A 16232-nucleotide genomic window follows, 5' to 3' on the forward strand; every position below is an offset into this window, starting at 1 on the left:
ATTACTTCATAACACAACCAACATTATTAAGAAATTTATTAAATTTTTCAGTTAATACTGATTACATTTTCATGGTTATTAATCCCTTTTTTAATTCATATTTTTTTTAGAATCGATACTGTAAATCAGTGTGCTCTGGATTAATCTTTTCATTTTTGCTCCAAACCCATTTCAGTTAAGGGACCACTGATTACCACTGTTATATCAAGCAAACTATCAGCAACCTAACAGGGATGGGTAATAATCCCAATTTTCTGATTTAATGATTAGCTGCTGAATTATTTGACGTCTATTTTGACTGTTGCTGACTATTCTATGAGTACTTGATCAAGCCTTTTCTAACATTCCACACTACAAAATAAGTAATAAAAGTATGTATGATTCATGCTGATATCGGCTCAATATCGGTATTGGACAATACGCAAGGCTGCAATATTGGAAATGAAAAATTGCATTGGGACATCCCTAGTAAATAACCAAATTAGAATGACTCGTCTGGTTTTTATTAAAATTGTGAAAAATGTAAGTAATCAATCTCTAGACATTTAAGAATTGTTTTACAGTTAACTGAATAATCTGGTTAATGAATTGACTTATTGAACTAACAAGAAGCTTTACATTGATCTATGAACCAAAACAGTTTCTTAAATATTACATTTGTATATTATATAATGTAACATTTAAAAATAACGATTGTTTAATAATTACATAAAAGATTATTATTGCAACAACGGATCACTAGGCAGGCAAACATTTAGACTTGTGTTTTCATATGCGCGCTAACGCAGTCACTCATGTTAAGTAAGAATAATCTATATATGTTTCTGTTGAGTAATAATGAAGTGAAAGCTGTGTTGTTGTTGTTGTGTGTAGTGTGAGACAGTACAATTAGTGATGACAAGACAACTCCTCTGACGTGGCACGTCTGCTCAAATAAGCTGATCGTGGTTTCTGACCCGGAAGTGCTTCTGGGCACCAGCCGATGATGTGCGGTTAGCTTTAGCTCCTCTACAGCTGCAATGCGTTCATATTCTACATATGTTCATGTGTACAGGGGTGGTGCAGTATGCTTATCGGTGGCTCCTAATAGAAGGTTTCCGTGTCAGAGTGGTTCATTAATGAACATTGGGAGTTAAAGAGCTACTGAAGCTAGTTAGCTTAGCTTAGCTGTTTGGAGCCAGTGGCGTCTGTGAGCTGTTAACGTGGATGTGTCTGACGTTACCTGCTGCTGTTACCAACACCTGTTAGCGAGGCATGTCAGTGAAGCTAGTTTCTCAGTGAATTAATGGTTTAGCTTTAGTCATGGAGGACTTCAGGTCTATCAGCCTGCTGTCTCTGGCTATGCTGGTGGGCTGTTATGTAGCTGGGACCATTCCTCTGGCTGTCAACTTCTCAGAGGTGAGTCTCCATCATTTTCATCTGGTTTGTTAATGTGTGCTGATGTACTGGATGAAATCACTGGTGTGTGTTACTGTTTACAGGAGAAGCTGAAGCTGGTCACTGTGTTGGGAGCAGGGCTGCTCTGTGGAACTGCTCTGGCTGTCATTATTCCTGAAGGAGTCCACGCACTTTATGAAGAAATCCTTGAAGGTAGAATCACTGAAATCACAGATATAAACACCATTATGATACAATAAACCAGGGATCACTAACCTTTCTGAAACTGGGAGCTACTTCATGGTAGAGCTGGGCGATATGCACCAAATCTTATCTCAATATTTTTTTTAATGAAAATAGTGATATACGCTGTAAATCTTGATCATTTTATTTCAAATAAAGTCTTACCAGAAAGACAATTCTGGATTAAATTTGATGATCCAAATGCCACACAGACACATTTATTAACAAAGTGTTTATTGTTATGGAAACTTATCAATATTCTCCAGGTCTATTAGTAGGTTTTCTACATAATCGTAATGTGCCTCTGGTTTTTCCACTGTGCCAGGATGGCCTAGTGGTCACTCAAGGATCCTTTCTTCAACGCTGGTTCCAATCCCATTTTTGTCATATATATATATATATATATATTTTAATTTTACCATATTTAACACGGCAAATTCCACCTTTGAAAATACATATCTGACAAAAAGTAAACATTTTAGGGCATTTTCTAGGTTAGGGTTAAGGATAGGGCTAAAATAAAAGGGTTAGCGGGGTAGCTAAAAATAAATATGAGCTAATATAAAAGTGACGTAACTTTAAGTCACGTGGTGCACCTATCACGTCTCCTAAACTGGCCAATGAGGGGAGCTGCGTATGAATAGACTGGCAGTCTATTCATACGTTTATGTATGAATAGCAACGACCATTTATTAACAAAAAGCTACACAATATGTGTCACTTTAGGCTTTTTTTCCTCAAAGGGACAGCACGTGTGAGTGAGTGAGTTCTGTAATGTGTCTTGTTTAGAGAAAGGTCTTGGTTTGGACGCACTTGGCAATCCATCTACAGTAACTGTTTTTTTATGCTATTCTGAGAAGTAGTGAAAGCTGCGACTCCTAAAACAGGTATTTAGAAACAAAATAAGCTATAAAAATATAGACGTTATTGTAATTTTTTATATCCCTCAAATAGAAAACTGGCCCACCTCTACCTCATAGGTACTGTGTAGTTCAAGGGGCTATCAGTAAGAAAACAACTTTTTAAATAGTTCTTAATAGTAGTGACTTTAAATAAAGAAGGCTAGCAATAAGCACGTCTATGTAGCTACATTTTAGCATTTTCTGTTAATGTTGGGTAAGCAGGAGTGCAGCTCTGTTAAACAGTTGTTCTTGTAAACTAGCTCGAGGGTGAAACAAATCTGCAGTCAAGTACACGCTCCGCTGGCCAGAACTGGTTCCAGAATGGTGAATACTCACAGTAAAATTGTGATGTATCAAAAGTGAAATGTGTGGTGGTAGTGGCGTACACGCGTTTCTGCAGCTAATGATGCAGTTGCTTCCCCTCTCCACATCATTGAAGGTCTCACACACACTCCCACTCACTGTTTGTGTTAGAAGTGGTCAGACTTTTTCTGCTGGAGAGCCACTTTATCAGCAGTCTGTTCATCACGACCAACCGGCCAAAGTGGGGGGGCGAGGTTGGTGATTGAAGTATTGGTGAACGGTAAATGGACTACAGTTGGAGACTACCTGGATTGGTCTACATTCGGTAAAATAAAAAGGTTGCCTGTCATATCGCTCTATTCTGATACTTGTTAATGTTGTTTAGACAGTATTTTGCTCTTATTGTTAGTAGTAGTCATATCTTTGGGTATTTCCCCCGCTCTTCTTTAATCTGCATCCTGCAGGCAGTTTTAGTCTATGTAACAAGGTTTTTGTGGGCATTCTTGGCTAAATTGCGGGTCAAATGGCCCGTGGCCTTCGCTAATTTCCGACTCTGTCCCTGCTATATAACACATTCAGACAGATTAATAAATCGTCAAACTGTGTATACTTGTAGTTCTAAAATGATTAATTTAATAATGTAATAATTCATGCAAAACATCAGCACTTTTTAAAGAAAAGACTAGTCTTTGTTGATATAAAGAGTAAACTAACTAATTTTCCAGTCAAATGTCAACATTTTATTTGTTTTATCTTTACTGTTTTGTTTAGTTTTTTTTATTTCAGAATGAGTAATGAGGCTCTGCCTACCCTGACCAGTGATCACATGTCACTGCAGTATTTTTCAAAATAGAACTGGTTTCACTGTATGACGTTTCTTTTTCTAAAAACAACTGGGTGTTAACCACATTTTTTCATGATTTAAATAATAATTACTGCAGAGGTTTTGATTAGAATGACCCAATTCTCCTGATTAGTTTTCACAGGTAATACATATTGTAGAAATGCATTTCCACTGCAAATTCCAGTAAAAAATATTGGGCTTTAAATGAGGAATGAGCTGCCTGTGAATGCTGTGAAATGAGGCAGAGCACATGGCGACCCCCACTGCTCATTGTAAAGAGAAACAAACCAAGTTTTCAATTGTTAAAGTCTTCATTTACACCAAAAGAAGTTGCTGCATTGCTCACTAGTTGCTTTGTGTGGTAAAGAGTTGTTGAAGTTTGAAAACTCACCAAATCTGGAGACAAAGTTGGTAAATTAGCAACATTGCACATCTCTCCCTTACTTTTGGGAGATTGTTTGTGGTTTGCAGGCATCATGGTGGGACTATTATGGAGACTCATACAACTTGTAGGACACTTGGGATGTTAGAACATTTTGTACGCTACATACTCACTGGTAGTGGCTATATGTGAAACTTCCTATAACTCCGAAGATATCTTCCATAATTTAAAGTGAACTATTCTTGTAATGTGGTGATTCATGGTAACATTTCCAAACGTGTACATCACATGTTTCAGTGTTCACAGCATTTAATTTTTAGAGACCAGCCCCTCCCCTTGGGAGACTGACAGATCACGTTGTAGGTTGTTTTCCCTCATAAATAAGGCTAAAGAATTTCACATGTAAAGTAAATAAATGTAATTTTAGCTTATGGAGATTGTAAGCTTGTTTAAACAGATCAAAGTACAGCTTGTGAAAAGGGAAAAACAGCTGACACGGACAAAGAGAATCGTTTACTTTTACACAGTGACACATTTTTCAACAATTTGGTCCAATACGTCATAGCAACGATTAATAAGGGAACAGTCAGGATAAGTGTTTATTATTAAGACAAAATCAGGTAAAAGTGAATAACAACTTAATTTCTAGGTGCCCTTAAACATTAGTGATCAAAAAAATGATGAAAAATAAGATATTTTTACATTAAGTGTTTGGTTCACCTCATGGTGTGTACAAAGCTCTGTGAAGTTTGTCACTCTCCAAGCATTTAATAACCTGATAATTTGCTATTTTACCAGGTACACTGGATATAACGTGAATTATGGTGGTAGTGGAGAGTTGGATCTGATGTGCAATGCTTGCATGTGTCTCCCTGTAGCTGGACACCACAGTCACGAGGAGATGGGAGGTCTGGAGGCGTCCCAGTCCAAGGTGGAAGCAGAGGCAGTTCTGGCCGTCGGTGGAACACACAGTCACAGCCACGAGCAGCTCCACGCTTACATCGGAGTCTCTCTGGTTCTGGGCTTTGTTTTCATGCTGCTGGTGGATCAGATCGGCAGCTCACATGTTCACACCACTGAAGGTTAGCGCTAGCAGAGACTGAGCCACACTCTGAGGCTTTCACATCTCCTTAAACTGGTGGTTGGTACATAGAAATATAAAACATACAGGAGAGTGGGGATGTCCGTTTGGGGATCCATTTTAATCAGGACAACTATAAAATCCTTCAGATTAAAGAATAATTTTTCGTGACATTTAAAAATATGCAAGACTTGTAGCTTGTTCATGAATTAAAAACAATTCTCTAGTAGTTTTATTTACAACATTATAGGTGCAAGGAGGGAATGAAGCCCAAAGGGTTTGTAGAAGAGTTCCACCCCTTTAAGCGAACACAAACAATTTAAAGGTATTGTGGACGATGTTTACCTTCCGGGTGGATCATCAAGACTATTGGTCCTCCTAATTGTCAATCATGTTTGCGTAAGGCCGTTGTACGTGGTCATGCTCACCGGGTCCTTTGAAAATGGATTTTCAGTTAACGGTGGGGAGTCTGACATTGTGGGAAAAGTGCAAATCTTCTTTTGGTAAGTAAGCTTGTATGTGTGAACGAGGAAGACTGGGCTCCTGCATGCTCTCCCACACACGTAGGTGTGTTGTGCATGCACATTTTTTTACAAAAAACATTATCCACAATACCTTTAAAATAGAGGCTAATAAACACTGATAAAATCAGGAGACAAAATGCACAATTCATCTTTGATATATGAGAAAAATAGTATATAAACAAAGTTCACAAAAATCAATATCAAGACAATGAAAATATTGAACAAAATATAATTTAAAATCCCCTCAAAAAATATGAAATAAAACATGTATACATATGCCAGTATACACATGCAAATGTACATATTACACGTGGATTGTGATCATGGTGAAAAGGCATAGAGTAACGTGAGAGAGGGCATGAATTAATTAGATGTAATGTAGGAGGACTTATAAGTTGTTTTTTAATTGCCTTTAGAAGAGTGAGTAGGAGGATATTGATCTGATTGTGGGAGACAAACTATTCCAGAGCAGAGAACCGCTGTAGGATATGTTAAATTGATGATGTGATGCACAGGCAATATAGAGAATAACTCAAGTCATTACTGTCACGTACGGTATGGTTGATTATTTAAAGTAAAAGTAAAACATTTTTGAAAAGTGACGGAAACATCCTGGTTACTATAAATACATTTGTGTAAAAACAATCATGTCAGATAGATTTCAGTTCAGTTTGGGAGTTGGTAGAATTTCATAATTGATAATATAAAGTGGATCTGACGGCGCAAATTTGTTTGAATGTGAAATGAATCTTTTTTAAGTAATACATCATTTGTTGAGATGGGTGGGATGTGAGGCTGGACGGACCATTTTTCTGTAAAGTTAAAGATTCAGGAATGGGCCAAATACTTTTTCACATCACTATATACAGGTAAAAGCCAGTGAATTAGAATATTTAGAAAAACTTGATTCATTTCAGTAATTGCATTCAAAAGGTGTAACTTGTACATTATATTTATTCATTGCACACAGACTGATGCATTCAAATGTTTATTTCATTTAATTTTGATGATTTGAAGTGGCAACAAATGAAAATCCAAAATTCCGTGTGTCACAAAATTAGAATATTACTTAAGGCTGATACAAAAAAGGGATTTTTAGAAATGTTGGCCAACTGAAAAGTATGAAAATGAAAAATATGAGCATGTACAATACTCAGCTGTCCAAAAGGCGACCATCGACACATTGCACAAGGAGGGAAAGACACAAAAGGTTATTGCTGAAGAGGCTGGCTGTTCTCAGAGCTCTGTGTCCAAACACATTAATGGAGAGGCAAAGGGAAGGAACAACTGTGGTCAGAAAAAGTGTACAAGCAATAGGGATCACCGCGCCCTGGTCAGGATTGTGAAAAAAAACCCATTCAAGAATGTGGGGGAGATTCACAAGGAGTGGACAGCTGCTGGAGTCAGTGCTTCAAGATCCACCACCAAGAGACGCTTGAAAGACATGGGTTTCAACTGCCGCATACCTCGTGTCAAGCCACTGTTGACCAAGAAACAGCGCGAAAAGCGTCTCACCTGGGCTAAGGAAAAAAAGAGCTGGACTGCTGCTGAGTGGTCCAAAGTCATGTTTTCTGACGAAAGCAAATTTTGCATTTCCTTTGGAAATCGAGGTCCCAGAGTCTGGAGGAGGACAGGAGATGCACAGGATCCACGTTGCCTGAAGTCTAGTGTAAAGTTTCCACCATCAGTGATGGTTTGGGGTGCCATGTCATCTGCTGGTGTCGGTCCACTCTGTTTCCTGAGATCCAGGGTCAACGCAGCCGTATACCAGCAAGTTTTAGAGCACTTCATGCTTCCTGCTGCTGACCTGCTCTATGGAGATGGAGATTTCAAGTTCCAACAGGACTTGGCGCCTGCACACAGCGCAAAATCTACCCGTGCCTGGTTTACGGACCATGGTATTTCTGTTCTAAATTGGCCAGCCAACTCCCCTGACCTTAGCCCCATAGAAAATCTGTGGGGTATTGTGAAAAGGAAGATGCAGAATGCCAGACCCAAAAACGCAGAGGAGTTGAAGGCCACTATCAGGGCAACCTGGGCTCTCATAACACCCGAGCAGTGCCAGAAACTCATGGACTCCATGCCACGCCGCATTAACGCAGTAATTGAGGCAAAAGGAGCTCCAACCAAGTATTGAGTATTGTACATGCTCATATTTTTCATTTTCATACTTTTCAGTTGGCCAACATTTCTAAAAATCCCTTTTTTGTATCAGCCTTAAGTAATATTCTAATTTTGTGACACACGGAATTTTGGATTTTCATTTGTTGCCACTTCAAATCATCAAAATTAAATGAAATAAACATTTGAATGCATCAGTCTGTGTGCAATGAATAAATATAATGTACAAGTTACACCTTTTGAATGCAATTACTGAAATAAATCAAGTTTTTCTAAATATTCTAATTCACTGGCTTTTACCTGTATGTATATACACATATATGTACTACTGACTTGCACACGTTAATGCCACATTTGTCTTCCATACACAGTCGTTTTTCTTGCGTTAGAGTTCCAGATTGTTTAATGTAGGAAGTCTGATGAATCAGATGCACTTCTTCACTTGTGTAGTGAATGCTCTGCTAACTGCTATAAAAGCCTGACAGCTCAGAATGCTACAACCACATCTGTGTTTGTTACTCTGGTGGTGAAACCAAACATGAATGAAACTGGTCTCAACAGTTGATTGTATCGTCTGCTTTAGATCCAGAAGCAGCGAGAGTTGCCTCTTCTAAAATCACCACCACTCTGGGTCTGGTTGTCCACGCTGCAGGTGGGTGTGGCTTATAATTTCTTGTGTTACTAGTTTTAAAATGTTGCTGTTTGAAAACAGATGATTTTATCCTTGTGTGATTATTTGCTCATTTGTTTCTGGGGCTTTTTAACTATAAGGAAGCAGATATAATTGCTCATGTTTTTGTTTACTATGAATCCACACTGTTATTGGTCATAGCAGAATAAAAAGCCTATGTTGTGTCTCCAGCTGATGGAGTTGCACTGGGAGCAGCCGCCTCAACCTCTCAGACCAGTGTTCAACTCATTGTCTTTGTCGCCATTATGCTGCACAAGGTAACAAACGGTTTGCTTTAACAGAGGAAAGTATTCATTTAAAGTGTAATTAAACACTTAAACCGCTTTTTTCCTGTTGAAATCAAATGCACTGTATATGGTTGACATTTTTAATGAAAGTATTTAAATGTGTCTTTAGTTGTAAAAATGTGGCAACATGGCCTATCAGGGTTAGTATCAATTTTAATTGTAATAATTGATAATTAATTACAATTATGACCTAATTGTAATAGGAAAAAAATCTGTTGTTAAGTGTAATTGATAATTTACTTTGAAATTGTAATTGGCATGGAAATTCTATAAAAACTGTAATGTATAATTCAAACGCAAACCAGGGGAACCATGTCACTGTTCAATTATTAAAATATGTTTCATACCAACAGTTCTCTCAAGGATTGTTTTACCATTTAAAAAAAAAAAAAAATTAAATATTCGGGTATATTGACACAAAAAGGGCTCAGTCGCCCACACCAAAAACATTAATACCAATATTTTCATGGATAAGTTGCTACACGAGGTAACCAAGAAATGAAAAACAAATTTGATGACAGATACAGTTTTTAGTGTATTTTACAGCTGATTTAATACATTGGTCAAAACTGACAAGTTATCATAAGAGATGCTAACAGAAAGCTAACACAAGAGGAAGGTTAAGTTTATGGGGTTATTTATTAAAGGCTCAGTAATTGTGATTAATTGAACTTTAGTAGTTGAGATTGTAATTGTAATTGACTTTCGGGGGGGAAGTAATTGTATTTCAAAAACTGCCGGTCACCGTAATCGTAATTAAGTTGTAATTAAACATGGAATTGAAAAATGTAATTGACCTTAACCCTGCTGCCTATTGGCTAGAAGGTGACGGGACAAAATCCAGCTTTCATGTTTTCTTTTAAATTCACAAACTGATTTTGAAGGAATATTCAGAGTACTTATGTTATTTCCAACATTCACAAATGCTCGTATAAAGATGCTGCTGCTGCTTCGTGTCTGACTACCAAATGGAATTTTAGATGATACTTTTTTATTATGCAATTATTTTTACAAGGGACGATTTCTATATGAAAATGAAAATTCAACTTTGAAAAACTTTGACAGTTTATACTGTGGGGGAAAAAAGGGATGTTTGTTTGTTTGTGTAACATTTCTATAGCATGAATATTTACAGCAGAACTGAAGAATTTCAAAAGTTTGTTGTTCACAGTGCAATGGGATTAGTGAAGAAAATGAAAATACTTGAAGCTAAATCTCCCAAAGAGATGCTGAAAGTGTTTTGTGCTTGTGTTTGAGGCCCCTGCAGCGTTCGGCCTCGTCTCCTTCCTGATGCACGCCGGCCTGGAGAGGAACCGCATACGCAAACACCTGCTGGTCTTTGCTCTGGCTGCACCTGTTCTAGCCATGCTCACATTCCTAGGCCTCAGCCAGGTAATTAAAACATTTTTATGTTTGTGAAAATATTAGTCAGATAATCTTTTTGGTTTTCCTCTCAACGTTAGTTTGTATAAGTTGTAAAACTGGTGTGCTGGCCTCTGCCACACCTTCGTCTTCAGGCTGTGCTTTAAGGAGCTGCTGGAATTTTCTAAAATATTTAGGCATTACCAGTATTCTTTCTCTTCTCTCCAGAGTTTGCATGTTCTCCCTGAGCAAATCTAGCTTTTCTCTTTGGACAAACATGAGTAAAGAGTATAAAATCAAATAGAAATCACTGTAAATGTGGATGTGTGACTTTGTGTTTTCCTACAGTGGCTTTTAAACTTTGAATACATGTACCTGCTACTCATCTCAGGCTCCTAAACTAAGGTCAAATGGTTATTTCACGTGAACATTGCCAGTGTTACTGCAACTTTGGGTGTTCAAGGAAATAACAGCTAAAAAGTGTGTAAATATGACCACTTTTGAGTGTCACTTATCACTATGGGCCGTATTCACTAAAGTTTTAGGGGTATTAAAACGTGTGCAAATGTCACTCCACGCGCTAATAAGCCATACAAACCCCAGGGAATCAGGAGTGCGCGGCTGCAGCACGTCGCAATGCGCCCTCAATCCATTGAGCGCGTTTCCCTCTAATTAATATGTAAAGTAGGCGGAGCTCACAAGGAGAGCAAAAATATAGGAGGAGGACATGCAAATAAATGAATGCAGTGGGCGGAATGCAATTAATCAAATCTGTAACAGTTTGCAGTGATGGTTTTAGCGCAGGAAAATAGTACGACTGACAAGCAGGTGCAAACACACACGCAGAGATCAGCTGCAGTAAATGTTGACACAAAACACAGCGGAGATGGAAAAATAAGGCTCCACTTAACCTTTCTAGTGTATGAAAATAATTCAAATAAAACAATAGTCAATATTAACAGCCACTGAATGAGAAAATAAAGTGAATGAAGTGTGTGTGAGGGAAAGAACAGCTGGATGCCTGAAGCCTGTGTGGAGTCCGGTATGTGTGTGCGCGCTGCAGTGCAGAGCTTGAGGGTCGCTGTTCGCGGACCTCCATGGATGTTGCTTCGGACGCACAGGTCCAGTGAGCTCCTGTGTCTTTCTTTCCATGTTTTGACCGTCAAACTCTTGCGTCGCGTAGATGTCTGGCCGGTATCAGCTGATGAGATACGTAATTTACGCTGTGATGGCACAATGTTCACATGGACTGATCAGAGCAAAGTTACAGGACATGACGGAGCAGCCACATTAAATTCAGTGAAAAAATATAATTAAGTTTTAAAGTTGTTTTTGAAATAGAATTTTTTTTTTTTGTTTATTCACTTTTCTACATTATTAAATGTTTGTGCAGCAGACAGAGTAGTCAATCTGCCTCCAATCTAACTTCCTCAAATGTTAATATGTGCTTCTGTGCACCTCACCTCTCACATTGTGAACGAGCAAAACGCTCATTTAAATAGGGGCGGTCTCCACCAGTTCTGCATGTGCACTAATCCTCGCAGCAGGTGAGGAAACTGCATCACCAAAGGATTTTGGGAATGCAACTGGTTTGCAACCCTTTAGTTCAGATCTTACTGTGTAATTTTGTGCCTCATGTAAGAAGTCATTTAAGAGCAAAAATAAGAAATGTTTTCTTGTATGTAGAGAAAAATCTGAGTGGTCGAGAGCACTCGTACTACAACAAAATCATCACATCTCAATTATTTGAAATTTTAACCTTTTTTTTTTTTTAAATCCTGTGCTGACACAGCATTGCATGTGTTGCCAATTCTCTGTTTTTGCTGTGCCTCGGCTAACACCAGTACTGACACTGTGACTCCTGTTTGATTTGATTCAAAAGTATTTCAACTTTACTGCTGCTAGTTATTTTTTTCCTTACTTCCTTATTTGAAAAAAAAAAAAAATGCAGTTGGAAATGCTTTTATTTTACATGAACTCTGAACATACTTAATTGAAAGGTATGACCTTTCAATTAAGAATATTTAACCGAGCAAACCATAACAATCTAGTGGGTAGTAGATTCCATATCACTTGTAGCTTCTACGATGCATCTTGTGACGATATATTGTCTTTACTGATCAGATGTGTCCAATTTATGATTCAACATTCAGCGCACCTGGGTACGGACAGATGTGATTGATACATTTCTCCTGTTTTTTTTCTCTTAACAGAATAAAGTAAGAAATAAAAGCAAGACAAATGTATTTGTATAGTACATTTCATACACAAGGCAATTCAATGTGCCTTACATGATTATAAAGTGCAACTGAAAACAGTTTAAAAATCAACAAGAACATTCAAATCAGCAGTAAAAACATTAAAATCGGCAGTAAAAACATTAAAATTAGCAGTAAAAACATTAAAATCAGCAGTAAAAACGATAAAATCAGCAGTAAAAACGTTAAAATCAGCAGTAAAAAAAATTCAAATCAGCAGTAAAAAAAATTCAAATCAGCAGTAAAAACTTTAAATCAACCATAATATAATTAAAAATTCTCCCTCCCAGTCATAGGTAGTAGTTTACTGTGAGCTCTGGGCTCCACTATCTGACCTGTGTTCATAGATCTGAGAGACCTGCTGGGTTCACCAACATCTCACTGATGTATTCTGGACCAAACCCATTCACAGATTTATACACCAGCAGCAGAACTTTAAAGTCTATTCTGAGGCTGACTGGGAGCCAGTGTAAAGACTTTAGTTTTGATGGTTATTTGGGGGATTCCTGTTAGAAGACCATTACAATAATCCAGTCTGCTGGAGATAGAAGCATGGACCCATTTCTCCTGATCTTTCTGAGTCATTAAGTGTTTCACTCTGGATGTTCTTTAGGTGGTAGAAGCTGTTTTAGTGGTAGATTTGATATGACTGATGATCAGTCAATCAGAACACCGAGGTTTCGGTCTTGGTCTTTAGCTTTTAAAGATCGAGACCCAAAGGTACTCACTGAATGAGAATATTTCTGGCTGAGGTCCAGTGTTTCAGTAAAGATGATGCATGTTTAGCTGCATAGCCTCTCACTGTGTTTCTGTTTTCTCTCTCAGAGCAGTAAAGAGGCTCTGTCTGACGTCAACGCCACAGGTGTGGCCATGCTGTTTTCTGCTGGCACCTTCCTCTACGTGGCCACCGTGCACGTCCTCCCTGAGGTCGGTGGTATGGGGGGAGGCCACAGTCACTCCCCCAACGGGGGAGGCGGTGCAGGGAAGGGACTGAGCAGGGTGGAGCTGGTCGCTCTGGTGCTGGGATGCCTCATTCCTCTGGTGCTGTCGGTCGGCCACCACCATTAGGTTCCCCTGACAGATGGAGTTGGACCTGAAACGCCACATGTAACTGTCCTATTGTCTTCTGCTGATGAACTTTGTGATCCAGACGTCCTAAGATATTAATGCAGAGACATTAGAGGATGATGACTGAGTAAAATCCAGCTCCATGTGTTTGAAGATGGATTTTTAGAAACGTTGGTTTCTGAACTTTATGGAATTGCTCATGTCTCGTCATCATGTTTGTCTAAATTCAAAGAGCCAGCCTTGATTCGTCCCTCATTTTGTATAAAACTGATGTACAGTGGGATTTCCAATGCAGACACAGATGAGCCTTTTTGTTTTCCTGTGCCGTCAGATTAACTCTCCTACAGCCAGGTCGGTTCACACTGATGTTTAGTCCCAGTGCCATATTAGAAAGACTAGAGCCAGGAGGCTACTGCAGCTAGAGGAGGAAGTTCATTTTTTCTGTCCGTCTCTGCTCTAAGTTATGAAGCAAAACAGGATGAGCCTGATTAACCAACCCCATGCTCTGCTCTACTATATATAACAGGATGCCTTTGAACGCCTGAGGAACACAACTAGTCTCACCAACATCTAATGCCACTTTATTTACAAATAGTCTGGGTTTGATCCTTTTTTTAAATAAATAATTTGTAATAGAGGTAACAGGAAACAATTTAAATTTATGAGGTTTATGATGATGTAGATTTATTTCCAGGTGAAGGGTTTGTTTCAAAGGACTACAATATTTTTGTCTTTGAAGACATTAATTAACTGGACAAATCATCAGCTCAGGTGATGTTCTGAACATGGTTTGAACACCAATAATCATCTAAAAATCACATCTGAGCTGTTATTTACAGTCCTAGTCTCCATCTAAAAGGACTAAATTGACTGGTGTATTATGATCTGTCATTAGAAACACGCAGACAGACTACTGCAACCTTAAAGATGATTAAAGTCCTCCTGTGAGGACGTAGTGTGTCTCAGTGCCTGATCACTGCAGAGCGTGCACGTGTAAATGTAAACTGTACAGAGCAAACATTTCTTTGCTGTTACTTTTTCCTTATTTGGTTTTTTTAATGGATGTTTTTTTTTTTTGCAGTACTGACTCATAAAACTATACACTGTCTGGTGTATAAAGTTAACGGTTCAATCAAAACTCAAACCTGTTGAGTCTTTGCTCATGTGCTGAGATGCTGAAGGCTGTGCGCTAATGCTAACCCGCTAATGCTAACCTGGAGCTGCATGAAGACTCAACCTTTGTTTCAACGCAATCTATGGTACATTCCCTGTTGGCATTGGATCATAAATTAATTATTTTAAACATTTTGAAGGTTATTTGACACACAGATCAGCACTTTTATAAAAAAGGGGGAATAGTTTGACCTTTAACCTTTGATCTGGACACCAATAAAGACAAATTACCGGTAGCTGTTTTACGTGGTTAAAAAAAATCAATTTAGAAAATCAATGAAAAAAGATTAATGGACTTTTTTACACAAGTTATTAGCTATTAATATTAACTAATAATACTGAGGGTTGATATGACGTTTGCAGTCCAGTGCTAATGCATATTGTGATCTACTTGTTAGCAGGTGTAACTGTAGGAGGTTCTGAGCTTTGAAAGACTTCCCATATCCACATCTGTGTATTGAATGTAATAATGTAAATGCTTTATGATGCCTTTCCACAAACAAGCATCACATTTATCTGCAGAACTTCCTAAATCTGTCACCAATGCTGTGCTGTGGGAAGACTGGGATACGTTTGAGCTTTGCTTTACAAACTCCACCTGATTTGTTCCTTTTGAACCTTTTTCCATCACTTTTTAGAAGGTTTTAATGTCTTTAAATTTAAGCTGCTTGCTTTAAACCAGGCTGTAAAGTCTAATGCATCCGTTCATCTAAACACACTGTTTTTACTGCACCTGTTTGATGAGTGTTTGATGATGACTGTAAGCTTGTCCGTCAACCTTTGAGGCATCTGCCGGAACCTAATGGCACTTTGTGAGTATGATACCAGTGCACGACTGGTTTCAGTGGGTGTACCAGAGGTTTAATTATTTCTCATTCCACATTAAGTCGACCTTATTTTTGTACTTTGATTGTGAGAGTGGGATGTAACGCAAAGTGTTTTATGACGGCTAAATTAAAGGTTTTGTAACTGGTAAAAGTGCTTGGTTTGGTTCTTGTTAGTGCAGGGGTCAAATACGGAGCAGTTATTCTGAAGTAAGGTTTTAGGCAGGAAAATAAAAAAATGTAATCATTATTGTGCTCTAGTTTGCACTTCCAGGTATAAATTCTAAAATATGTACGGCACTGATAATATGAAAGCAATAACTGATGCATCAGCCCCTGCAGGATCTTCAGTTTAATTTTTTTTAATTTTGGGACCCATTTTTATGTAATTAGGGGATACTTTGTGGAATAATTTAAAGAAAATTGCAAGATTTTGGGAAAATTGCATTATTTTAAAAATTTGAGATTAAAAATGACTTCCATCATGTGATATACTGTATATAGCATGTGGGAAACTGTGAGCCCTGCTAATATTGTGTAGTTTCATTGAATTTGTGTATTAATTATTATTTTGTATTATTTACTCAATAATTCATGGTTTCTCTGACTTTTTTTGCTTGCTGCTGAGGGCCGAATTAGATGCTCCAAAGGGCCGGATTTGGCCCCCTTACCTTGAGTTTGATACTGTGTTAGTGTAATGCACGGATCGGAAACTATCACAGCCAGGGCCACAAAAATTGTCTTATTTTTTTGTCTTTGTTTGTAGTTTTGTCTGTTTTTAGTTATTTTCTG

The 16232-nt window shown here is 38.1% G+C and overlaps 1 protein-coding gene across 1 annotated transcript; it reads left to right on the top strand.

The window, feature by feature from the left end:
• The first annotated feature begins 953 nt into the window (after positions 1–953).
• slc39a9 (solute carrier family 39 member 9) lies at positions 954–15594 on the top strand. Its single transcript, XM_028438711.1, has 7 exons — positions 954–1398; positions 1482–1590; positions 4930–5133; positions 8361–8429; positions 8640–8725; positions 10013–10147; positions 13201–15594. Exons 1-7 carry the CDS (start codon positions 1303–1305, stop codon positions 13441–13443), a joined length of 942 nt encoding a protein of 313 aa, XP_028294512.1. The 5' UTR covers positions 954–1302; the 3' UTR covers positions 13444–15594.
• The last annotated feature ends 638 nt before the right edge of the window (positions 15595–16232 follow it).

The sequence above is a fragment of the Gouania willdenowi genome, chromosome 22, assembly GCF_900634775.1.
Source record: "Gouania willdenowi chromosome 22, fGouWil2.1, whole genome shotgun sequence".
NCBI classification, from domain to species: Eukaryota; Metazoa; Chordata; class Actinopteri; order Blenniiformes; family Gobiesocidae; genus Gouania; species Gouania willdenowi.